The 26,038-nt window shown below is 42.0% G+C and overlaps 2 protein-coding genes across 2 annotated transcripts in view; one reads left to right on the top strand and one right to left on the bottom strand.

The window, feature by feature from the left end:
• The window catches only part of mafb (MAF bZIP transcription factor b), a 51,009-nt gene extending 36,740 nt beyond the window's left edge, over positions 1-14,269 (top strand). Inside the window, exon 3 of the mRNA XM_085281923.1 lies at positions 8,395-14,269. The gene's annotated coding sequence lies outside the window, so the exon portion shown is untranslated. The remainder of the gene's footprint in view (positions 1-8,394) is intronic.
• Positions 8,902-26,038, bottom strand: part of wwox (WW domain containing oxidoreductase) — a 135,507-nt gene continuing 118,370 nt past the window's right edge. The window contains exon 9 of the mRNA XM_085281922.1: positions 8,902-9,719. Coding sequence (XP_085138048.1) covers positions 9,528-9,719 — 192 coding nt within the window. The 3' untranslated portion in view covers positions 8,902-9,527. The remainder of the gene's footprint in view (positions 9,720-26,038) is intronic.

Raw genomic sequence — 26,038 nt, 5'->3', positions numbered from 1 at the left:
TATCCAGATGTAAAATTAAATGACTTAGAAGAAGCTACATTCAGCTGATCCCTTATTCGTAAGAGGTAGCTCCACATGTGCGATTTGCCGATCTTTTTATGCAGGAAGGCCAGCCTGATTCAACTTGGAATCAAACCGGAGAACTTTTGCTTAATAATATCTTAAAGGGTCCATAACAGATAATTGTTTCATAACTTTTTAAGTGCTCTAGGTTTATGGTGGACATTCAGGTGAAAGAAGCTCAAAAAGATTTTACAGAAATGGTAATAATGAGTGCAAAATGACATACACGGGAAAAAGTAAGTGTAAATAAAGGAGTCTAAATGATGGTCAAAGTTAAAATACAATTTTTAAAAGCTAAAATAAAATTTCTTGGTTTGTTTTATTGAATAGTGTTTCACTTTTAACTTTGTGAAACAAAACATATTTTTACAATGTTGCAAACTGATAAATAAATGATAAATCCATCATTCAGGCATAAAAGAGACACATGAAACTTCAGTTTGGAATTTTAAAATTTTAGTTGTAGGTCTTTTCAGTTTTAAGTACACAAATAAACACATAAAACACAAATAAAGGTAGAAAGTAGTGCAGTAGCCTTCTGCTGTCGATGCAACAGATTTAATGCATCATTAGGGCCACCATTGTTTCCTTTCTCCCCTCGCTCTGGCTCTTTCATGGAGACAAAATCAGTTTTCGCTCAGTATCTCGAATCCTCATTAAAATCAACACAAACCATGCTCTCTAAAATTAAATCTTTGTATACGTGTGTGTGTGTGTGTGTGTGTGTGTGTGTGTGTGTGTGTGTGTGTGTGTGTGTGTGTGTGTGTGTGTGTGTGCGGTTTGCACAGCACCCTGGCCTGCTCTAACAGAGGGTTGAGTGATGTCACAGCAGACTGCATTTTAATAGAGAGGGAAGCAATTAGAGAGGGGACAGGCCGAGAGGTGGAGAGATGGAGAGGCTGTCTGTGTGACACGCAGTGCGCTCAGTTCACACACACAACACACACACACTCATTACTAAGGATGAGTTAATTAATTGCACAGTGATTCACGGTACTTGTAATTAATCTCGTAGATATGTGAGTGTGTTTTTGAGAGGTGACTCTTCTCCCTTCCATTTATAATTTACACACACACACACACACACACACACACACACACACACACACACACACACACACACACACACACACAGAGGTACAGACAAGTCTTCCTTAAGGCTACAACACAAAAATTCTATTATCTGCTTATTAGAGTTGTTGTTATTATTGATTATATTGTTCTTAAATATATTTATGGCCAATAAAACCTATTCAATCAGTGAGCTGACATATTTTGATACTTGACACAGGGTTTGGTATGATTTGTTACTTTTCTAATTGTTTAGTAACTTAAAACCTATGCACTTTCTTTTTCTAGTGTTTTCAAAATAGTGTATACCTCTCACTGTGTAATAAATGCTGAAAAAAAACATAATAAGACATTTTATATGTAATTAAAGGAGTCGGATATGTCTGAATAGAAGGTTTCCAGAAATGCTGTCTTTGTTTTTTTTGGTTAAAATACTTTTCAATCACGTATCTGATATTGCTGTGCTGCTGCTTTCACACAAAGTATCTTTGCAGTTTGTATATCAAGTTGTTGTGATGCAAAGCTTTAGGATTTAGAGGGAAAATAATTTCCAATACCCCACGAGGCAGTATAAGGATGAACATGAATAGTTCAAACACGAGGTTGCAGTTGTTTTGAAACCTAAAGTAAGTCAAAAGTTGAACTGTTGTGTTGAGTTTTCCGTTGTAGATTGTCGTGATAACACCAATAAGGTGATATCACATCGTGCAGTGATTGAAAGAGAGCAAAGCATCATGTTATCATTTATTTACCTTGTAGCGCTCGCCTTCATCGTGTCCCTGCAGAAATAGCCCTCACAGTCCTGTCCCTCTCTCTTTTTTCATTTCTTGGGAGGAGATTATACAGTTAAAAAATTAACTGTATTAATCTTGCTCTCGTCTCTACCCATGATCCTTTGCATTCATCAGCAGGAGTGGGAGTGGTGGAGCAATCGCATTTGGAAATTAAACAAATAAAAAAAGTTGAAGATAGCTGAGTGAGTGATGAAGCCAGCCAATTGCTAGCAGCATAAATCTCCCCCTGTCACCACCCCACCTCTGCCTACACACATTTGGATATTGTTATGATTTTACCGTGTTTGCATATATGAGCCTAATTTATTAGAATCAAACACCATCAAGATTATTTACAAGCAACTGCTGGTCTGCTGCCAATAAGCCCATTAAGTGCATTGTTGGAGAGTGGTTATATGATCAAATACACAATAGTAATTGTGAGTGGAGAGAGGCCAGAGTGATTCTCAATGAGGTGATTATCTGCGTGCAGGTTATTGTGCTATTTCAGCATGACATGTAAATCTGCATCGTTCCATCAATCACAGAGCCGGCTGTCAGCAGAGTGATGTGTGAAAATGACAATGACAACCCCAAAGGATGAAGATGGAAAAATCTGAATGACTAGTGCTCAAAAACGAATTCATTTTTATGTTTCAAAGAAAGACAAGAGTTTTCTATACTGGATACAAACTGGGTTCCAGTGTCTTTGTCCTTCTGTTGGCCATTTATTAGTACATCACAATGTAACTTGTAAAAATGCATGCAAAAAAAAAAAAACGCTACGAAATACAGAAACACACCGACCAGCTGTGATGGCAATGCTTCAAGGGGGCAACAAACAAATGATATAACAATAGCTGAGACATGCTTGTTACTATGGCTGTTTTGGTGGTGTTGAGGTTATGTACATATTTGTTTTTCTTAGCTTTAATGGCATGATTCATATATTGGTTTAGTTTAAGTAGTTTTTTTATAGGGACAAGTCTGTTACATGAACCAGGCAGTATACCACAGCCTAAAGCAGTTTGCACTGCCCGATTGTCTCGCTTGTCTTTAAGAGCCATTTAAAGATATGATATTTTTAAATGACCCCTGTGCTTATTTAATAGGTAACTAGTAAACAAATCAAGTAAATTATGCGGTTCCTAAGAGTAGCTAAAAAAGTAAAAGCCTGTTCCACAGTTAAATATGCAATAGTAAACGAGCTAATAATAATAATAATAATAAACCATTCCTAACAGCAATGAATAATACAAAAAAAAAATCAGTAACTTCCAAAAGTTGTATAGACTAATTATTAGTTTTAAAGTTTGTTGATTACAGTATGATGTTCATTTTGCAAATTATGGTCATACGTTGAGTAAAACACATTATATTGAAGTGGGGTATGCTTTAGGGTGGGGCTCCTCTAAGATTGACCACATGAGGAAAAAAAATATAAGCTCGGCTGTTCACAAATCAATGAGTGACATCACAGTGACTGTGACCATCTTTTATATACAGACTGTCACACTTTTTGTCTTTTTGTATTTTGGTGCTTTTGGTTTTTTTGACTGTTGTTGAGCTCAGCTTTCAGGGTTCTCATGCCCACCACTATAGTGCATTACATGTATTTAGCTACAAGGAGATATGAAGGTATTATTGGTGGAAGTCTGTAATATTGTTTTATTAGTCCTTGGATCACATAGTTTCTCGGCATGTGTGAGAAATGTTACCATTTAGAAGACTGCTAAAGAAAACGTTATAATAAAACAACATCTTTTTTTTCCTTTTCCTTTTTTTTAAAATAAACTAAAAGTTGTAAGAATAGTTAACCGGCTCCCAGCAACTTGAACAAACCTAATGTATTTTTCTTACCCATTTGGGTTTCCAAAAATATTTTGCACTGTTGAGCTGCTTCAGTCATATTCCCATGACTGTACACCAACAACAGGCACTCACACATACAAACACACACACAGCAAGTGAGAAAAAAGTGACATAAAGCAGGGGTCTGGGGCTAAGTAAGCAGTACACCAGGTTATGCGTCATTTACCGCGGCTCAATAACAACCTTTCTCTCTGCCCGACACACCTGGTCACACAAAATGACACATGCTGTCCTTTGAGAATGCTCACAGACACACACACTAAGCATATCTTTTTTCACCCCATGGCGGCCTTAACCAGACACATTACATCCCCACTCAACTATCTTCTCGTGACAGATGTATTTATGTAATGGTTTTGATAGGTATTGATCCACACGGCGGAGCCAGTTAAGAAAGCGAGAAAAATGAGATTTTAAAATCAACATGGCTGAGGGGGGTGTTTGGTGGAGATGATAGCTAAACAAGAAGATGAGTGACATGAGTGAGAGAGAAAAAAATCATGTCAAAAGTAAAGCGAGGAAAGTCGTGCCAGCGAAACCTTCAGAGGAAGACGCTCAGGTGGAAAGCGCTCACGAATTTGATTCACAAAAAGAAAGATCTAAGAAACATGCACAGTGTCTCTGCAAGTGTGTGTGTGTGTTTGCAATGGCATGATCGTTCGTGTGTGTGTGTGTGTGTGTGTGTGTGTGTGTGTGACCTTGGCTTGGCCCGGTGGTAAAGTGGGGCGTCAAGAGAGTCAGTGTGTGAGCAGTCAAGCGTTCTCCCTCAGATTAGCAGGCTTTATTACTGCCACCAACCACTGGCCTGACAAATCCTCTTATTTCATTTTACCTTCCTCTACCTCTGCCTTGTTCTTTTCCTCTCACTCTTTTATTTCACCTAAAACCTCCTCCCTCTCTTTCCTTCCAGCCCTGCATACGCTAGCTTTGCATGCTTCACCTTGCACCTCTCCTGGCTCCCTCGCAAGTTTTCCCTCACAGCATAACAGCCCTATTTTCTATTTCCTCCCTCTTTTCTCCTCATTGTCTTTCCGTCTTCCGCACGGCTCTGCTGAAAGCTACACATTTCTTTTTCTACCTTTCTCCACTCCACCTCTTGCTCTGCTCCTCCCTCTATCTCCTTCCCACTCCCTGGCTCTCTATAGTGTGATGAATCTGTAGACAGGGGCTAATAATTGTACTTCAGCCCAAGTGCTCATTTTTCTTTGTGTTTGAAAGCTATGACAGGCAGGAGCTCCTTTTTTTTTTTTTCCCCTCCACCCCCCTGTCCCTTGTCTCCCCCTTTCTCTTTCCCTTTTCTTCCTATCCTCACACAATGGGTGAGTAAAATAACTCAGGGTTTACAAGGTCATGCTGTCTAGCGGTGAGGACTCGCTGGGGATTTGGGAGTGGAAGGATTTCCTCAAAGGTGCCGTGTTGAGACTTCAATAAAAAACAGAAAGTTATAGATTGCACGAGCAGATCTACAGGGGGAAATAAGTGCATTTGATAGTGAACAAGCTCAGTAAACTTGGATTCAAATGTTACCATGACTATGAGTCTTCATGGAAGAATAAATGATGAACTGAAGCATTGCCATGGATTAAAAACATCTACTTTTGCATGCATGTTACACATATTTTTTTAATCATTTAAAAGAGAACTCACCTTAAAATGCTCCACTTCCTGCCATATGTGGCAGTTGCATGATCTTTACAATGCATTCTTTTAATAATAATAATAATGTGCCCAAAAAATAACTCTTTTTTTACTGCTTTTTATTCATTTCATCTCAGAAATCAATGGTACAGTAATGGCATGAAGAGACTGGGGGAAAAATGTCTGTTTTTGTAATACTGAAACAGAATTAAAGTATTTCTTTAAGAATCTGCAAACAAGACATAAAAAACATTTTGACAGGCACATTTTTATATTAAAGTGGGCTAATTAAGTGGAAAGGAGCCTGGGGAAATAATCTTTTAATTTTAAAATATATATAATTTAAGGCTCTATCAAAAAAGCAGCCTGCAAGCAATCCAAATCGTGAGATATTGAAAGAAAATCGTATTTCCATTGACTCTGCTGTGGTACTTTATGAAAACTGATCATCAGTTTTCATCCTAATGCCATCCTCAAAAGAGAGAGATTAAAAGAGAGCAGTGGGGAGGGAGGATAACACAGAGTAAGACTTTATTGCCTGCTGTAGTTAGATGGTAAATTTCCTCCTGGCAGATATTTATTGGGTTAGTTGAGTCTAGAGAGAGCTTTAACATTGATTGTGATCATTAAATATATCCGCTCGAAATGGCAACATGGCATTCCTTCGGTCGATGGAGCCAATAGGAGCAGAACAAAGGCATAATCAAATCAATCCTCTCATAATTATTCTTTGAGAGGTGAAATTAATCACAAGAAGAAATAAAAACAATAATGGAAAATGAAATGATCAGTCGTAAACAATTACTGCCCAAATTGAAATGAACTCAGTGAAGGGGGAAAAAACTCAACTGTAAATCCGACTAATTAAAATAACATTCTAATGTATATCGGTTATTTGCTTTACACGGGCTTTCAGTTATTACATTGTTGGGTGTCGTTATTCTAAGAATTGGAATAAAGAGAAAAAGAAATGAAGGGAAACAGACTGTGACTGTGTGTGTGTGCGTCTGTGTGTGTCGAGCCTTAACTGTTGGGTCAAAGGATCAAGGTCCTCCTCTTGCGAGAGTCGTGCTTCTCCTTCTTCTCTGCTCGCTGAGAGGAAGTGTAGCATATTGATTAGCTATCAGATGATTCCGATAGGGCCCGATCGATAAGACTTTGCATGAAAGCCAGGCAGGACCCTCCCACTTCACTCAGGCACACACCCACTGATCTGCCACTGCAGTGCACACCCGCATACAAGTCTAGTTGTTTGTAATTCTCCTGAAGATTCTCCTTTGAGTTCTGAATCTGGCCCTTCTGTCAAAGGCTTTCTTATATGCTCAGCTTACATAGAATTGCGACTGATAGACTAAGCCTGTACTTTTAGTCGAGAGCGGCGATATCTGTAGGTCACAAATGGTCTACGTTACATGATCGCACGTGTATAAAGTGCTTTAGCTGGTGTCAGACTGTGATAATATAAAATTTGCAGCACTTCTGAGATGTATCAGTCAAACTGATGTGTTTCCAGCATACAGCCTTCATCATTAGTACCAGTTTCTTGATATATAGTCATAAACAGCATTATGGTTTTATTTTATTCTGAGTTTCTCCTCCAGCAGAGAGGTTGGGGAAAGCGGGCTAACATTACAGAAGTCCCAGGTGTAGAATTACACTCTTTAAGATCATTTCAGGAGGCTATAAGAGCCTACAATAACATAACTATTTGAACAAGTCAGAATCCCTTTGAATAAGATTATATTTCAGTAGTGGTGAAGTGTGAGAACAAGAAGTGAGACCTAATTTTTAGAGACCCAATAGAGCAAAAAAAAAACCCAAACAATTTTAATAAACCACATATGAAGTCAACAAAGACAAAACAACGGAACACATCAGGACAGACAAACTAAATCAAAATAAAACAGAGGGAAACTAAACAGCTGACGTGCTTAACACACTGGCGAGTACGTCTGCTCACGACTTGATCAGTCACACACTCGGGAAGGGAAAACGTCTCTCACAGAGGCTCATGTCAGCACATACACAAAATGCTCTGTAACTGATTGGCAAGTAGGCGAATTCTCATGTTTGCCAAAGTATGACCATGAAAGGGCCTGAGCCTTATCAGCACCATGGACAGCAGCTGGGAACATCCTTTATTAGTGTTCAACTCCTCGTCTGTTTATGACAGATTTCTGTATTTTTAGTTTTTTCAGACACAAACAATTTTTAAACACACGTTATTTATACCGTTTGTTCAATCTGATGCAAAATAAAGAGGCAAAAAGATTCTGGACAGTTTAATAAAATGTTGTTTTGCTTGCTGTACTGTGCATGCGGGTTGCTGACTGTTCCTGCTCTGTGTGTGTGTGCATGTGAGTGTTTGTACTGCATCTCTGTTCCAGGTGTGTGCAGTGCTGTGAAAGGACAGCGATAAGACACCTGTACTCTGGGTACAGAACAGATTATAACAGCAGTATCAGTTTCTGTGCAGGGCACAGCATGTTTCTGAATGTTCTGTCTGTTCCTGTGCTTTTTTTTTTTTCTTCTCTTCAGTATGTCTGCCAGGAAGGGAAGAAAAGAAACAATACGTGAACAATGTGTGAGAGTAAATTATATTAAGTATAACTGTGGTGCTGTGTCATTCTGATGATTCTCTACAGAAGGAAACACAATGAGGATTCATGTGTGAGGGTGCTGGTCAAACGTACGATTGCATTGATTGATCTGTTCTTTGAATACATGATGAGTGCATTTCCTGTTCTGTCAGAGGGGAAAAAATACTGTAAAAACAGCTTTTAACTCTGTGATGTTCATACCTGGTTAGTACACTCTGGAAAACTGGAAACTGTCGTACTTAGACTTGTTGCGTACTTCTCAGCTCCCCACACAAATATCCCACCTAATGGTCTTCAGACTTCTATAGAAGGAATTCACATATTTCTGTACAACAGATTTTTATTGACTTGTTTCTCTTTGTGTGTGTTTTTTGCAGATATCATGACACTGGAATGCTGTTTCAAGACCAACCTACGGCATCCGGACTGCCATAAAGCACAATGTCTCAAAAGCGTCCCACCCCCTGTGGCTTCAGGGCAACCAATCCACAGCAAATCCAAAGCCGGAGTTCAATACTAAAGCGGATGATTTAAACAAAACAAAAAAAAAAGAAAAAAAAAAAGGGAGAACTGAAGAAATTAAAGATCCTGGACTCTGTAAATAAAATTCTCCACCTTCTGTATTTGTCATTCAAATGGACAAAGATTAACCCGTAAATATCTCCAAATTGTAACTTACCAGAGCATAGATTGTCAATACTTAGGTTGAGTAAAATAGCAGAAAAAATATGATGTCCACCCCCCTTTAGCACATGGCCAGAAATCAGGATGTTGTAAATACTGTACAGAAAACAAATAGGGACGTTGATAAGAAATATAAGTATTGCAAAATTGTGTACATAGCCATTAGAATCACACCTCTACTGGGTTTGTAATTCAATAAGTTTCACATGCCCATTACTATTTATTTCTTCTTGCCCAAAAAGATTTAGCACAACGATTAGCAAGCGCTCTGTATCAGAATAGGAAACATAAACACCAACATAGAACTAGACAAGAGGATATTGAACTTAATTGGGAAGACATTATATTTGCTGATAGCCCACTATTGCTGGAATCAGATGCATATGCCGTAGAGTGTATGCTTACTAGTTAAACCTTGTATTGTTATCAAAACAGGTCATTTGCATTTTGTTTACATCTAATTTAAGTAGACGTTTGAGAAAAAAAGGACTTTAGAGCTTAAAAAGGTTACAGAGAGAAACAGACAAAGAACAAACTGTGACAGGTTCGGCTCAGATCTTCACCTTTCCCCCCACTCCCGGTTTTAAAATACTACAGCAGAGCTTAACTTCACTTAAACTTTAACTAATTCAATAGATTGTATATGAAATCCCCTCCTGTGCTGTATATTTAGTGTTTTAGACGCTGTAGTGATGTGACATATCCAGATGGGCTTCCATGGTTTGGCAGCTCTTACAGTTAGTCCACACCTAACGAAACATCAGCTGTTTCCTTTCTGATTCCTCTTTGGCTAGTTGCCCTCCTCTTCCTCTTCGTCTTCTGTCCATTAGAGGGCCTGTATGCCCACTGACCTCTCTGCGACCAGGCGCTCGCTCAGCTCCCACAGGCTCGTAGCACTGCTCGGATCCTGGGCCTGGGCGGATGTCTGGCAGCGGAAGCAGTTGTTGAAGTACATGCCACCCAGCCCTTCCAGCTCCGGTGCTACCGCACAGTACACTGTGGTGGCCGCCCCTTGTTGCTGTGGACAGACAAAAAAAAAGAAAAAAAAAAAGAAGAAGAAGAATCAGTGGACGAATCACGACGCTGAGACAGCAAGGCGGCGTCGGCCTGCAGGAGCAGACAAAATATGGAGAACTCGTCTAACGACACGCAGACTTTAGGATGTGTGCTGTATGGAGGAAAAGACAGAGGACATAAAGCGGACTCTGACCACATTCCTTTGTCCTCTGTGAGACCCACACACACATAGACAGACACACGCATACACACACAGACAAAAAGAGACAGCAGGACTGTGTCTACAGGGGGGGAAAAAAGACTCGTGCACACACCGTCTCTCCCCTCTCCCTGCATCCCGATGACTGGGTCATATAACTCCTTACTGTATATATATTTATATACATATATTTATTTATTTATTTCTCAGCCAGGTGTGTATAGGACATCTCGCTATGTGGGACCGTGTGAATGCTACAGATGTATAGACTCACAGAGGATAAGGCGGGAACAAAAATATTACACCAGCTCCTGTCTGGATGGGAGTCACCAGGGAAACTACAGCTCTGATGTGCGATGTGTGAACAGCAGGTTTCAATGCCATGATTATCAATATGTATATTTTTCACGTGATGTTTATTAATATTCAAGTGCTGGAAAATACAAGTACAACTAAGTATTTAAATCAAAAGTTTTTTGGTTGTTGCGTACAACACACAAACACGTCGCACGGTTTTCCCTCCAGTTCTTTCTCAGTAATTCTCTCAAGGCAAGTTTAAACCTGAAGATCACTCAGCCCGGAAAACTCACTCTGTTACACGTCGTCTCAAGCCGAGACGCGCTGTAAAAGTGAAACAGTATTTTTACGCAACCTGCTAAGTTCTCTAATACACCCCATCCCATCAGTCAGTAATTAGCAAGGATATTCACGGTGAGAGATTTCTGTGACATTTGAAAATGAAAGCTGAAACTGCGGCAGAATAAACACGTCAGAGAGAATTACACACATAACCCGACCGCTCAAAGAGGGATCTTTCATGCTGCAGCTCCGGCTAAAAGCTGCTGTGACAGCTTCCCTGCAAACTCCAGGGCTGGAGACGACTTCTATGCGGCCACATGAAATGGCTCGCCTCTTTATCTCCTGATGTGAGGGAGCGAGAGTGAGACGGGGGTGGGGGCAGAAAGAATGAGAGGGAACACTGATGTGATGACTGAAGGCTAGTGTTTAGCACAGAGCACTGGCACACACTGAGACAACCACGTATATGCAGTAGTCAAACGCGGGCAACACACACAAACGTACACACATGCGTAATGGAGGCACATTACAGGCCAACTGTTTGAACAGATTCCCAAAGCACAGGCCAGCACACTAAAAGTGGCAAGATCCTATGTCATCTAAAGCTTTCACAGCCTAGTACAAAAATATGCACCAAAATGCAAATGCTACGAACACAAAAACACACACGCATAAAGCAGATTCCAGGAAATGTTTCTCTCATCGACACACGCAAACCAAAACGGGCACCCACACACAACTCCCTCTAAGCTCTGAGTAAAGTTCCACCAGGAGGAGCCCTGGTGTGTAACGTCGCAGAAGCAGATTGAGCGTGTTTGAAGTGCTCCGTGATGAGAGAGCTCGTAAACAGCAGATGAAAAAGGCAGCATCTCTCTGTGTGCCGCTGTCTGTCTCACCTGCCAGTGAGGCGATAACTTCATCCACATCACATGTCGCCATATCAAAGACCGACAAATGCCAAGCAGTGTCTCTGAGTTGCAGGTTCACACGCACTCAGTTCAACTCATCTCTCTCACTTAGGGCATCTGATTTAGCTCGCCTGAAAGCCAAATGCCTTTTAAACTTCACTGAAGATTTCAGCGCCGCCGGCTCTGACTCCCTGACATCACCTTGAACTTGGCTGACTTTCAGACAAGTTTGTTTGCGTCCAATTACCAGACAGTTGGGTTTAAATATTGATATAAAAAAAACAACTTTCATGTTCAGAATCCAGATTTATGTGGCTGAAATCTGAAAGGTATTTCTATTCTTTAGAAAAAGCTTCTCTGCTGGCTGCCACGCATGCAGTTAGTGACAAACGGAGCAGTACACGGGCTGTTTGTGCGGTGTGCCCAGCAATGTGCTATCTTATTGGTGTTTAGCTCATCCCCCTCGCCACTTGACCTTGTGACCTCTGTAAAAGATAAGGCTGATGAGATTAGGCATTAACATGCTCAACCACCCACCACAGCCATTTATCACTGTGTGTGTGCGCGTGTGTGTGTTTGCAGATACCAGGCAAGTAGGTGGCGGGCAAGGATTTCGCTACACTTACAGTTACACGCTGCCTGAACACAAGAGCGTATCTGCGCACAAGCACGAACAGATACACATATGAACAACCCGCACGGAAGGTAATGTCACTAAACCAGTGTGCATCGAACACATCTGTGCCGTCCAAAGATGATTTCTAATCCGAGTTAAACTGTAGATTAAGTCTGTAAATTAAGCTGTCTACAAAATGATGGGTGTGTGTCTTTCTATACTGTGCACCTTAATGTGAAGCATTACCTTGACTACAGTAGTTTTATTATCAGAGACATCTATGGTACCCAGAGCTACAACGTCTGCCCAGAGAAGCTGACTTGACACTGACTTAAGCTCCAAAAAATAAGACTTGTCCTTGGATACTCTTTCGGAATTGGCCTCTTCAGGCATTTTAGTCCAAAAAATAAAAAGTGAGACAAGTATAGGAATGCAGTTACAAATCTAACTTTAAATGCTTTGAGAGGGAAACTCTTTAAATCCTTTAGACGACCATCTTGCAATTCCACTTTAGACTTAAGCATGACTTCTTTGGATGACTTCAGACTTCGCTTTCACATTCCCCAAAACAAAACTAGCTCTGTTACCACCACACTGATTCTAGGAGGGAGGGAGGGAGAGAGGAAGGGGACAGACAAGGAGGATCCAAACCAACCAAAACATCTCCAAACCGAAAATTTTTCTCTATGCTAAAAATAAAATGCAAAGATCTCAGCAATATGATAAACCAATGCCAAGTGCAGAAGCAGGTTTTATAGATTACGTGTGTGTAGATCTTCCTTTGTGGGTAATAAAAATAAACATAAACACTGAGGAAAGACTTACAAAACACCCTGCAATAAGCTGACTGCTGATAAGTGGCAATAAGCCTGTACTTAGCCTGGGATTCAACACTACGGTTCTGGAACTGCTCTGGGACCAGATCCAAGTCTTCCAATCTCAGCATTGACTCAATACCCAAGGACCTCATGGACTTGCAATAGAAATGTCCTTGTATAGTGTTACGCAATAACCCGTTGTTGAGAACATCTTACTGAGCGTATCAAAAGCAAAAAGGGTACGTGGGGGAGATGTGATGTTGAATTAACAGTATTGTTACTTTGCCGTGTTCTGTTTTGTGTCTTCATCGTCCGAGTTGTATAAGCTTTCTCTGACCCTGTGCATGTGACCCTTTGACCCCCACATCTGTAGTTACGTCATTGACCTCTCCCTCTGACCTGGATGTAAATAACCCAGTACTGTAGAGCAGTCTGTTTTTGGCCCATCCCTGTACATACAAACCTGTAAATACTAATGGCTATGCATGCTGAACACCTAGCAATTCTTTCAGGTACTTTTATAATCCCCAAATTCTCATATGGCATGTGCTATAAAAAATAATATAAAAAAAGTAGAAAAAGTAAAAGATTCAAATAAAAAAAGTTTAAAATAAATGCGTTGGTAATATTGTCAGGCAATATCCTCTCTTGGACAGTGTGTGTAGAGTCTTCCTGTTTTCTTACTCCTGTGGGTGGTTCTCTCCCTTTGCCTGTCCTGTGTTTCTGCTCACCATCTGTGTCAGTTGTTGTCAGTTGGCATTTGTACAGCAGCGAGGGTTGAGGCAGAGAATAGAAGAGAGGAGGAGTGTCCACCAGCTGACCTCTGTGATGGCACTCCAATTCAGCAGCAGTGCTAAGTTTTGGCAAAGCGCTTTGCGCCTGGGACACAATTTAAAAAGTTTGTGCCTGGCCCGAAGCACACATACTGTACAGCATACTGTAAATCAGTGTTTGCAGTGTGAAGGCCCTCTATATATGTGCAAAGGTACAAATTTTTTTTTCCTAAGTTTAATAATCTGGAGAACCTACTATTTTTAGCCCATTTTAGACAGTCGCATTTTAGGAAAACTGACATGTTTTCTGTCCTCATTTGTAACTAGTAAAACATCTGGATTCTAAAGACAAGTACTTTGAGAAAAGTCGTTTTTAACCATCCAGTGTCATAAGGCTACGGCACTCAATTGGAAAAGTATTTCCTGGCTTGTAGTCTTAGTAAAGAGGAGGAGTGCAGTTTTTGCCTCAGCCCTCTGCCACGCCTCGTGGAGTAACTATCCTGAAAAGTGGGACTCCAAACTGATTGTGATTCTGTTCCAGGAATGTTTTTCTTTTTTTTCCACCCTGAACCTGTGATGTTTAAAATAGATGGAGGTGTCTGATTTTTAATCTGTGCTAAAGATATTTTACATTTAATAAATAACCATTGAAATCAAAGCTTGGTTTTTGTGCAGTTTATGTGTGTACGACGGTGTGCGTTCAGAGCCATCTTTGCCCTCAGCTGTAGTAACCTCTGCGAGCTGACAGCTCAGCTGAGCGTGCCCGGCCCAGCTGTAGAGGGAATCCTGGGTAATGCGGTCCCCACAGATAAACAAGCTGCCCTTCTATTCAGCTTGAGCACTCAACCAAGATGAGAAGAGATTAGCACCTAAAACACCCCAGTGCACACTTCAGAAAGCACCCTGACACTCACAACCATGAATCCGAGGTGGCCTCCGTCACCCTGACTGAGGTAACGTTAGATAACCAAAAGTCAAAAGTGCTCTGTTCTTTAAAAAAAAAAAAAACATAAAGAAAACTCTATTATGTATAAACTGAGAGCCTGGTTAGATCCCCAGAGAAGATCAGATCTTCGCATCATGGTTCGTTCCAGTTACTAGTGTACTTCTGGTCATCTGTATGCACTAAACGCTATTTCATAATGTCGATTAGCGCACAGGCTGATGGCTAATACTCACCTACAGGCATCGTGCTCCCCTGAGGGGCATTAAGGATTGGATGGAGGGACCGGCTTCCCCCCTCCCTGCTTCACATTCCCTTCCTTTATCCTACCTCCTCATTCTCTGTGTCTATCTGCCTTACCCCCTGCTTCTTTCTCAGCCCTATCTTCTCCATCAACCGTGTGTAGATCCTTATTCCCCTGCAACTTCATCCTCCTCCATCCCCATAACTCACTGAAGTGGGCGTACAGACCCACTGTAACTGAGGCCTCACGGGTAAATGGTCATAGTAGGACCTCTTGGAGGTAAAAGGATCTCTTTCCCTGGAGCCCTGAATCACAGATGAGCACTGTCAACGGTCTTTCTTTCTGTAATACAGTGAAGCATGTGAAGGCAAACAGAAAAAGGAGCAGAGGGGTAAACTGCAGGAGTGACAGAACACAACACAAAGCGCAGCAAAACCCCCAATGCCTCTGCACTATTTCTCTCTCCTTTTTCTCCACGGCCCTCCCTTTACCCCTTTTGCGCCAGATAAGATCAACCAAGTGTCAGTCATCAACAGCCTCCTGTCACACAGTGATTGTTCAACTGTTATATGCTTGTGTAAATGTGCAGTCCAACGCGACATCGCTGCATACATTTAATGCTCCCATGTTCAAGGGAACAATAGAAGAGGAGGTAAGAAACGAAGTGCAGGGAATGCAAAGGACAAGGAGGGGAGGGGAGGGCATAAAGAAGTAAGGAGAGACCGGTATGAGTAGGAAACGAAGCAGGAGGAGGAGATGAAGGAGCTAGGACACAATGCATCCAAGGGGAAAACGACGGGGAGTCAGAAGGACTTGCGCAGCGACTGTGAAACTATCTCATTTTTATCTTGTGAGAGGACTTCCGAAGTGATCCGCACAACCTAATTATTTTCCCCTAATAAAAGCAACATATGCTAAGACAATAAAAGGCCTTATTGGACACCTATTCATTAAAAAGGAGCAGTAAAAGGTGTAGGACTCTGGCGCAGGGATTAGCTTTTAACAGGGTTTTTCTCTGGCTCGAAATAGCCTTAGTCTTCCTTTAGCATGTCCATATGGGTGCATTGCCCACCATAAAAAAATCTGAATTATACATGAAGAGGCCTGGCTGCTTTATTGGCTGTGATCTTCCTTTTCACTCTCACCTAATTGCATCAGTGCATGATACCTGCAACTCTGGACTCAATCCCTCTGTGATTTCGCCTACTGCACATGAGTGCGACAAGGCATGCAGATGCACTTTAATGTGAGGAACTGCGCAGAAATAAAGTACATATAGCTAAAGACAACCAGCCAGATAAGCTGTAATTCACACAAGTTTGTTAAGTTGGTAATAAGTTAGTTGGCATAACGCATGCTAGTGAGTCACGTCTGACAGTTTGACACAGTGAAGCCATAATTCCATATGGTCAACGTACTGTAAGTGTCAGTATGTTTCTATTATGAGCAGAGCAATGCTGTCTGTCCGTATGTGATTGTGTGATGAGCTGGTGTAACAGGGCCACACACAGGTGTGTGTATGCTCACCTTCCCACTGATGCACCAGCTAATTGGTCTCCTGCGGCAACCTGACATATTCACACACTCCAACGCACGCACACATACACGCAATGTAGCTTGCAATAGTCATACTCACGTGTGAACTGACTGTGCAAATGCGCACATGTGTGTGAACACAACTATGCATGTGTCTACATTCACAGGCAGCCTGCAGAGTGGACCTCCACATCAACTCATTATCACAGTGCTGACTGAGTGAAGAATGACACCTGAGCAGATACTGCTTATAATGTACGCTCTCCTGCTTAAAAGTACAGCAAAAGAAAATGAAAACCACAGACTACAACACTATACGGTAAAACATACAAGTCAAGATACTCCTCAACAAAAAGAAGGCAACTGCCCTCTAACACATAAAAGACAATGCAAGCCAGTAGCAGCAGCTAATTTTCCAGTCATCCCTAAAATCCAGTACGACAACACAGAAATCCCAAATCTTACTGTAACAGTGTTCTGTGTTGTCGTGTTTGTTTATCCTTTGAATCAAAATGAGAATTAGAATACTTGAATATTCCCTGATTCTGAGTCTAAATATTATGTTATCTTGCTGTCAAACTCGAATTAACCTTAAATCTCCTTCGACTGTGGCTTAAAGAAAAATCATCTGGACCTATTGTCTGTCTTGTTCAGTTAGTCATTTCCTCTAACCGATTCTCCAACCACCCCCTTCCCTTGTGGTGGAGGTAGAGAGAGAGGGATGTTCTGTTTTAAATAAGAAGGCAGCACTGGCCCATTAAACTCTGATAGTAATGATATTAATTTGGCAGGAACGTGTCATTTTCACAGGAGAGCAACTAGCTGAACTGTCATTATACACACACACACACACACACACACACACACACACACACACACACACACACACACACACACAGGGAAAGCATTGTCTCATTCACACTGTGTCTGCACACACACACACACACACACACACACACACACACACGCACAAACCAAGAACATGTCACAGGAGAGCAGCTAGCAGTAACATTATGAGAGAGTCAGAGAGATCTGCTAATGGGATAGATTAGCGTGCCCTTGGTCACAACGGCTACAATTGAGCAACTGGAGCTGTGACTTATATCCATGTCCCCCATCGACTCCATGCACCCTCTTTACTCTTACACTTTCCTCATTTTCTCATCCACTGATGACTTCTTCATCTTCTTTTTTTCTTCCTTGTCTTCTTCTTTTTCATCCTTCCCGTTCCCGTTCTTCTTCTTCTACTTCCTCCTCTTTTTCCTCTCTCAGCTTCACATTTTACTCGGCCTACTTTGCATTCCCGGGTTCACGAGGTTCATGGAGTTCATGACCGCCTAGCGGAAACTTGTCAAACACAAAGGCTGCAGTGTCTAGGGAAGAATGGCAGAGGTGTTTGTGTTGCAACCTGACTGAAAAGCATGAGATATTATCAAAATTGTCTTATTGCATTAATGATTTTGCTAATTGAGCATAATGAGCACAGAGGGATGGCAATCTTTAAGTGTTAGCAGTGTGCCACTCTCTCGACCCATCAGCCTGTCTGATGAATTGGCTTTTGAGGACAAAGGTCACTTTTGGGGGGGGGGGCTTCTGGTAGCCATGATACCTGATATCCCCTGCAATACTTCCTGTTCAGTCTATTGGTCATTGTTGGCAAAATAAAAATTAAATTAAATTAAAAAGTTGATGCTAGCTGATGGTTTCAAGGCAGTTTTTTTTTTTTTTTAATGTAATCATGCTTTTACTGTCTTATCGGTCAGTAGAAGACGGACTAGAATCAGAGTATAAACAGAAACTGGAAAGCGTCTGGTACCCAGAAGCAAACACAGAGAAGCTGCACTTTTCTTGGAAAAGGATGGCAGTGTTGTTTGTATTGTAACCAGGCTGAGAAATAGGGACACACAGCAAAATTTAAAAAGGCATCATTTTTAAGGAAGCCTCGTGACTACAGAGGAGCTTACTAATCAGCGTGTGAATTACATTGCTGGGTATCTTGAAGTGTTAGCCATTTAGTGAATGAGAAGCTATCACAATCTACAATATTACATTCAAATACTTTATTATTATTACATGGCAATTATTACTGATAGTATTCATCTTCTCCTCATTTGATGGGCTTTTATTCAAAAAACAAAATATGTGGAAGTTTTATCTGTGAATATGTATATACTCTACATGCATTCACTGGATACTTTATTAGTACAGCTCTTCAAGGGGGGAGAAAAGTGATTTTGACTTTAAATGTGGTAGAGTTGTTGCTGCCAGACAGACTGCTATGAGTATTTCAGAAATTGCGGATCTACTGAGATTTTTCCACAATCATCTCCAGGGTTTACAAAAAGAGAGACTCTGAAAACTTCACCTGGTCTAATGACTCCTGATTTCTTCTGGAACACTGCGAACACTATAGCCTACCTGTGTATTCTCGTGGACCACGTCCATCACTTTCTGACCACAGTGTATCCCTCCTCTGAAACAGAGCTCAAATCATTTCAGACGTGTTTCATTAATGTTACAGTCAGGTCACTGTACTCAAGTGACCACCTCGGTCAACAGATCTCAATTCAATGGAGCACCTTTGCGATGTGGTGGAACTGGAGAGTCAATTTGCAGATGTGCAGCTGACAAATATGCAGCAACTGTGTGAAGCTGCCATTTCAACATGTTTGAATATTTGCAGCACATTGTTGAATCCACGCCACAAAGAATTAAAGCAGTTCTGAAGCTAAAAGGGGTTCAATTCAGTGCTGGCAAGGTGTACCTAATGAAGTGGTTGGTGAGTATTTATGCTTTTATAGCAGCGCAAGCCTACAATCATTCTGCAGCAGCTAAGCAGACCTGTCCAGCACCTGTCTCGATAACACCGCTAAATATACTCTCTCTCTCACACACACTTTTTTGCACACACACGCACACACAACCACAGAGTGTCTGGAACACACAGGTCAGGCACACATGCCTGCATACACTCAAACACGCAGTGACCCTTAAAGCAGCAAACACACTACAGAGGGATTGTGTGTGCATTGTGCTACTTAAAAGAATCATATTTACCTATTTTTACTGGTATGTTGATCCATGTGCATGGGTGTGTGTTTGTAAGGCAGGGTGAGAGTGTGCATGTGTGCATGCCAATATGTTCTTGAGAGAGAGACAGAGAGTGTGTGTATGTGTGTGTGGGTGCCTTCTGCGTGTCCACGCTGACCCCATCTCGGCACTCCTGACCGGTTGAATGCAGGCTGCATAAATTAGTGCTGATGCTCTGCGATGTAATTATGCTGCTGTCAGGATGGCCCCTCTACTCAAATTCATTTTAATAAAGTTGGTCTCCAAGGTTACCAACCCGGGGTCACCTTCGGTGTCATTCCCTATGGATCGCATTCTGAAAGTCTCAGGCCGGAGTACAGTAACACCTTCACACTCGTGGCCCCAGCATCACAACACAAACACACCTCTCACTGAATCGCTCAGGGCAGAGAAAGACAGGAAGCAGAGAATAAGAAAGAGGAAACAAGAAGCGCAGAAGAGACAAAGAGGAGGATCAAAGTGTAGTAATGTCATATAGAAAATACAAGGAACACAGAGGGAGGGTTGTAGGCTGAAATGAGTAGGTGGGAGCGTGAAGGAATAAAAATGAGATGAAAGGAATAAAAGGAGAGAAGGGACAAGGGTAGAGGGACAAGGAGAGGGCAAGGGAGTGTCTCTCTTGGGCAGATGGCGGGGTGTATTCTCATTTGTCCTGTTACGGTGTGTGTGTGCCAACACTAACCTCCAGGGCAGCACAGAACACGCTCTCAATTAGCCAACAACACAGACTTGCACATACAGCCAGGAGAGAGGGAGGCACAGCTTTGTCTTGACACAAGAAATAGTTAAACATACAGAAACAGTGGACACAGCTACAACAGCAGCCCATCGAGAACCCACATAAATTAAACATATTTCTAATTACCTCAAACGCCATTTTATCATTAACATAATAGTCTGAGTATGATCTGTTTTCTCTTAGCTTATGAGAGAAGACGATGATGCACCATTTGCAGTACAAAAGAAGTGGACGCATTTTGAAATTCAGTGCTGGAGAAATTCACAGATATCCTCTAAGGCTGTAACTATATATTATTTATCATAATATTTATCATAATTTGGTTTTCATTGTAGATTGTTATTTCATCCTCATATTTCAGGAAGGATTTGCTTTTTAAATCATCATTTGCAAAGGTTGATGGGCTGAGTTGTTCTTCTTCTACAATGATATTAATTCGAAAGGTTATTAACGTACACACATTTATGTTTAAGCTGTGTACAAAGACCAGTAACAATAATAATTGTGTCAGTTTAATTTTATAGTAGCAAAGAGATAAGGTGAATATAGTTTTGCTGCCACGCTCTGTATTATTAGCTTTTACCATCTCTGTTTGACGTTGTATGAGAATATTGACACTTCAGTGAGAGACTGGCCACGTTCACACAAACACTCTCCCTGCACTTTCATACACTGTGTGAGATGGTGTAACCTAGCAGTGTGGGCCGGGGTGACTTTGACTGCCTGTTTAATAGTTACAGCATCACGCTTTGTTAGCTGCAGGTAATTTATGGTTGAACTGGCCTGATAGTCTGATACGATCGAATGCCCTGACTGTCGTTACCAGCCAGCCCCAAAGACACAGAAGAAGCCTCTATCTAAGCGCAGGTAAGAGAGAGACACAGAGGGAAAGAAATGAAGACGGCAGACTGCGGGGTGACTTGAACTGTTGCTACAAGAAGAAGAAATCAGGATTTACCCTGCAGAGAAATAAAAAAGTAAAAATGAGCATGACAAAAGCATACCGGGGAATGAGTAATGCGGATAAAAGGCGTCGACGGGCGGGGGCGCGGGGGAATTAAAGAGTTGCAGAGCAGTTAAGTTCTCAGCTTTCTCTCTTGAGGTGTGCTGAGAATGAGATTGCATTAAATACTGACGGTCTATTCATCTGAACCGCACCAAGAAGGAACATTTAGTTAATTGAATGATTAATAAATTCAGCTCAGTCACACATTTCACTCGGGTGTTTGCTTTGGATAAAAATGTCTGCCAAATGGGACGAGTCATTACCAGCAGCAGCAGCAAGGCTGGCATTGTTTTCACCTTTAGCGTCTGTGTGCTTTTTTGTTTCTTTGCCTGGTCCTGGAGGCACACTGTGGAAGGACCTATGACAAAGATGGTTTTGTGCTTTGAAAGGAGACTTTCTTTACAACCGTGCAAAACGATTCACCGCGATTTACACGTGTGACGTTCAGAGTAAAGTTTGGTGGCTCTTGGTGGTCAGATTAAAGCCTGTTGTGCACGGCTGTAAGAAGGATTTGGAAATTAGTGAGGTCCAGTATCATATTTAAGGTCTAACACCTGCACTTCAATGATCTGCTGCAATCCAGCTTTCACTGGTTAGCCGAATGTGTAAACCACTACACTACAAAACTATGAAATATGAAAAAATAGCAAAATAGTACACAGAATTATTCCCTCACTTGAAATACAAATATCACAAGGTGAAAAGGTTGGTTACTACTAGAGCATCACACTGATTCATGCCAATTTTTACGGTATTGTTTAGAAGGAAAATTTCCGAAGTCCAAACCTCAGTGACCCCCGTCAGCATACTGTTGGGGAAAGGGTCCCAGAAATATAACCTTTTACACCTCTGCTCTACATCCTTTTTCATTTGTGATGTATTTGTATGACACACATTTATCTAATAAGAGTATAAACATACACAGCATCATAAAATGGGCTCATACTCATCCCTTTATCTTGACTTGTACGAAGCATAAATATAACTCAAACAAGTTTGACCCCAGCAGTACAGTGACTGCTCCTTGTGCTCTGGTGGTCTGTCTGTCTCCCTCTCGGTTTCATCAGTACGAGACGTTGTTTCAGCATGCAAAGTTTCCTGTTGCTGGATCATCGTTACGTCTGTCTGTGAGACACAGGCTCTTCAGCTCAAACCGAAGCCCAAATGGGAAACCGACCTGCACCTGTCTCTCTAATATGAACGGGCATACGGCTCTCCACGCCCACTTTGCTACGCCTGTTTCTCCTAATAAAGACAGGCAGAGACCCTTGCTCTACATACACCTTTCCCTCACCCCCTCTCCTAATCCAGTTAGGCAGGAACATCCTCGCCCTCTCCCCTCCGACACTCCTCCTTCTCCGGGATCGGCAACTATAATCTAGTCTGTCAGGCCGACCAGGTCCGGGACTGCCATTCTCCTTTCATCTGCCATCTTCAAACAGAATGAGCAAGCTTTCATATCACTGTTTGAGTGACAGGTAGGGGAGTCAGGTGGAGACAGGCCCGTGATATGGACAGGCACTTTGTCCTGTTTAAATACACTAATGGAGGATAAGAGGCCTGTCATAGAGACGGGTGGAGATAGGATGGGACAGAAGACACAGACACTTGTCTAAAGGATGATTTGTAAATGCAGTGAAGGGGATGTGCAGTGTGTTACATCAGATCACAGAGGATGAGGTAGAGGGCAAACACCTCTGGTCTCACCTTACTTTGGGTTCATTTCACTTTTAGAAGACAGTCTGAATTTCCAAAACAAAATTCAAGTTTTTTGCCTTTAGAGAAGAAAAAAGAAAGCTTGTTGGTTAGTCACAATACAACTGACTAATGTTGGCAAACAAAAGGAGTCCAAGAACAGTGCTTCTCTTATTCCTGCATGGACTACTCCAATTTCAGTGTTACATTACCGCACAAATCACTGGTGAACACACACAAGCACACACACAAACACTCATCTGAATCACAGCTTACACACTCAGCCTTTTGGATGGATGGTACCTGCATACAGGAGGAGGGGGCACACAAATAGGATTCGAAAGTGGTATGGGGGTGTGCAGCGGCAGTGGGGTGGGGTGGGACTGAGTCCATAAATAGGATTGTGTAGGAAGCAGGGCGAGCTAAATAGGATTGTAATGTACAGGAAAGGATGTATAAATAGGATATGAGAGTCAGAGCTGTGTTCTCACTAGTTTTGCGTCCCTGTGGTATAAGAGTTCTGTAGGACTGGCTTGCAGCATGTATGCATGTGTGTGTGTGTGTGTGTGTGTGTGTGTGAGTGAGAGAGAGAGAGAGAGAGAGCGTTTGTGTGTGTGAGAGAGAGAGAGAGCGTTTGTGTGTGTGAGAGAGAGAGCGTTTGTGTGTGTGAGCAAGTAAAGGCTATTAATGTGGAGGCTAATCTTAAGGCACCTGTCTCCTCAGGCAGAGTATGACCTCCACTAGCCAGGTTCACCCATGTTTGTCCTCCCATCTCGTTTCTCACTTCCTCCCCCTCTCTCCCTCTCCTCAATCTTCACCTCCCTTTCTTTTTGCCCAAGCCACTACTCATATAATATAAAAGCACCGCTGACTTATTTGAACAGGTAAACTGTTCAACTCATGCTGAGTGTGTGCTGTTCCCTTCCAAGAGAGGTCGACAGTCAAATCTGTCTACCTCTGTCTGCGGCTTTCTCTCTCTCTCTCTGTTGTTGGGGTCAGTGGGCTTTGGGAGCTGTCAGCGCAGTCCTGGTGTCTGGTGCTTGACAAACTAAGGTTAAAGGTCAGGGGTCAAGAGTTAGAGGCCAGGACGTGACCCTAAAGACAAACAGCGTGGGGAGAGGGTCATACCCTCGAAAGAGCTTGTCATTCTCCACGCAGGGGGTGATGTAGCGTGAGCATACATAGACTGTGTGCATGAAAATGTGGATCTCCGCTGTTTACATGTTGATGCCCTCTCTCTTTGTAGACACACACACCTGTCCTTAAAGCGCCGTCTGTGACATACGCTGTGACATACGCTGTGACGTGACGTGCGATATGTGTCATGTTTGCATGGCCTGCTTAGCCTGTTTATGGGTCCTTGTCAGTATTGCTCCTCTCCTTCACTTATGGTTACTTTACAAACCTGTTTACACAGCCAAGGTCACAATGGACCGCTATGAAAACATCATCTTCTATATAAGCCAAGGCAACAATGCATAAGAAACTGACAATGACACAGGCAGTCACACAAGGTGAGTAATACTCTCACAGTCATATCATCATATTTTAAGCGCATGGCGAGTGTGTGTGTGTGTGTGTGTATTTGTGTGTTTGTGTGCAAGGCACAAGAGAGCACACTGCCTCCTCAGATGGGTAATGGATGGTCGGACTGAAAGAGACTGAGGGGAATTAAGATAAACACACTCTGATAAAACCAACCTGCCTGGCTGCACTGCTGTCTGCTTACCATGAATTAAAACATATCACATGCGCTGCGTGCACATGCACGCATGCAGGCGTGTGCACATAAACACTGATACACTGAACCTACCTTCATGCATGCAAACACACTCATGGTTCACACTTAGGATTTGATGATGGATTTATACACAAAGGCATGCTTAAACAGTAGAATAAATGTTTGGACAGTGGTGGCTCTTTGAGTAATTGACCTATGAATCACACACAAGAGATCTTGTAAATTATGAATACAAATAAACTCTCCATATATCAAACTCCTATTATAAATTCTTAAGCAGATTTAAACAGAAATGTATCTGCTTAGACAAGGGCATTTATTTGTGGCTCCGAGGTGTCCTGCATACAGATTATGCAGCCTAACCCGGTAACAATCATCCTGAGTTCATTGCCAAGCTTGAGACGGAGAAAGAATAAAATTGGTCACAAAGCTGAACAAATGAATATGTCTCTGCTATCGAGCACTTATTAGTGCAGTCTCTTTCCATATTAAGGCATAGAACACAGCCTGTCAGTGTGCCATATAGTTTTATTAGGTATCAATACAGTTTTGGTTCACTGAAAACGTCCCAAAAGAAAACAGTAATGCCCATCGGTCTCATATGCAAGGAGAGAGTTGCAGCCAAAAGTTGTTATAGCCACACACTCCCTAGTGAAAATATGCTTCATACATGCACGAACACTTTCCAAGTTTATGCACCAATGATTTAAGTACATAATGAAGTGTGACATATCAAGCAAAGGTGCTAATGGGGTGTGAAGTCATTAGTGAACTCTCTCTCTCACACGCACAAAAAAACCTTGCATGTTCATAACAACAGATCTGTTCTTTCAGTCTACACTTGTGAGGTGTAATAAGCCTGTTAAGCAATCCCGACTCCTGGGTAATATTAGCGAACTGCACTTTTACTGCGCGGCCTCTCAAAAACAGATTTCCACGGCACGAATGTATCACACACGTTTGTGTTAAAACAAGCTTTATTGTGTGCACAAATTAGGTGGAATGTGTGGGTGAGAGAAATAAGAGCCGACGCAGTTTGCAGGGTTTCTCTCGTGTAGCTGGCACTCGTGCACCTGACAGTCGCAGGCTTCTAACAAACACGTGTGTGTGTTAAGCTGACATAACTGACATAGTGTTGTCTGACATACTCCACATTTACAGCTGGAACATGAATGAGAGAGGAAGAGAAAGAGAGAGGAAGGGGGAGAGACTCTAAAAGCTTGTCAGTCCCTCTTAATTATTCTAATTGCTGAGCTCAAGCATCATGCCAAGACTTAGGCATTCCCCTGGCACAACAACAGAAGCCCCCCTATCGCACATGCACGTCAACACACACAGACACACACACACACACACACGCATGATTCAGCCACCGGATTGCCTTGAAACCTCTCCTCGCTCCTCATTTTGTCCTCTCCCCCTCATCTCCATAC

The sequence above is a fragment of the Mchenga conophoros genome, linkage group LG7, assembly GCF_057382185.1.
Source record: "Mchenga conophoros isolate Kocher_MC1m ecotype Shallow Benthic linkage group LG7, M_conophoros_male_GT1.1, whole genome shotgun sequence".
NCBI classification, from domain to species: Eukaryota; Metazoa; Chordata; class Actinopteri; order Cichliformes; family Cichlidae; genus Mchenga; species Mchenga conophoros.
Note: the sequence above shows the minus strand (reverse complement) of the source record. Positions and strands in the feature narration are given on the sequence as shown.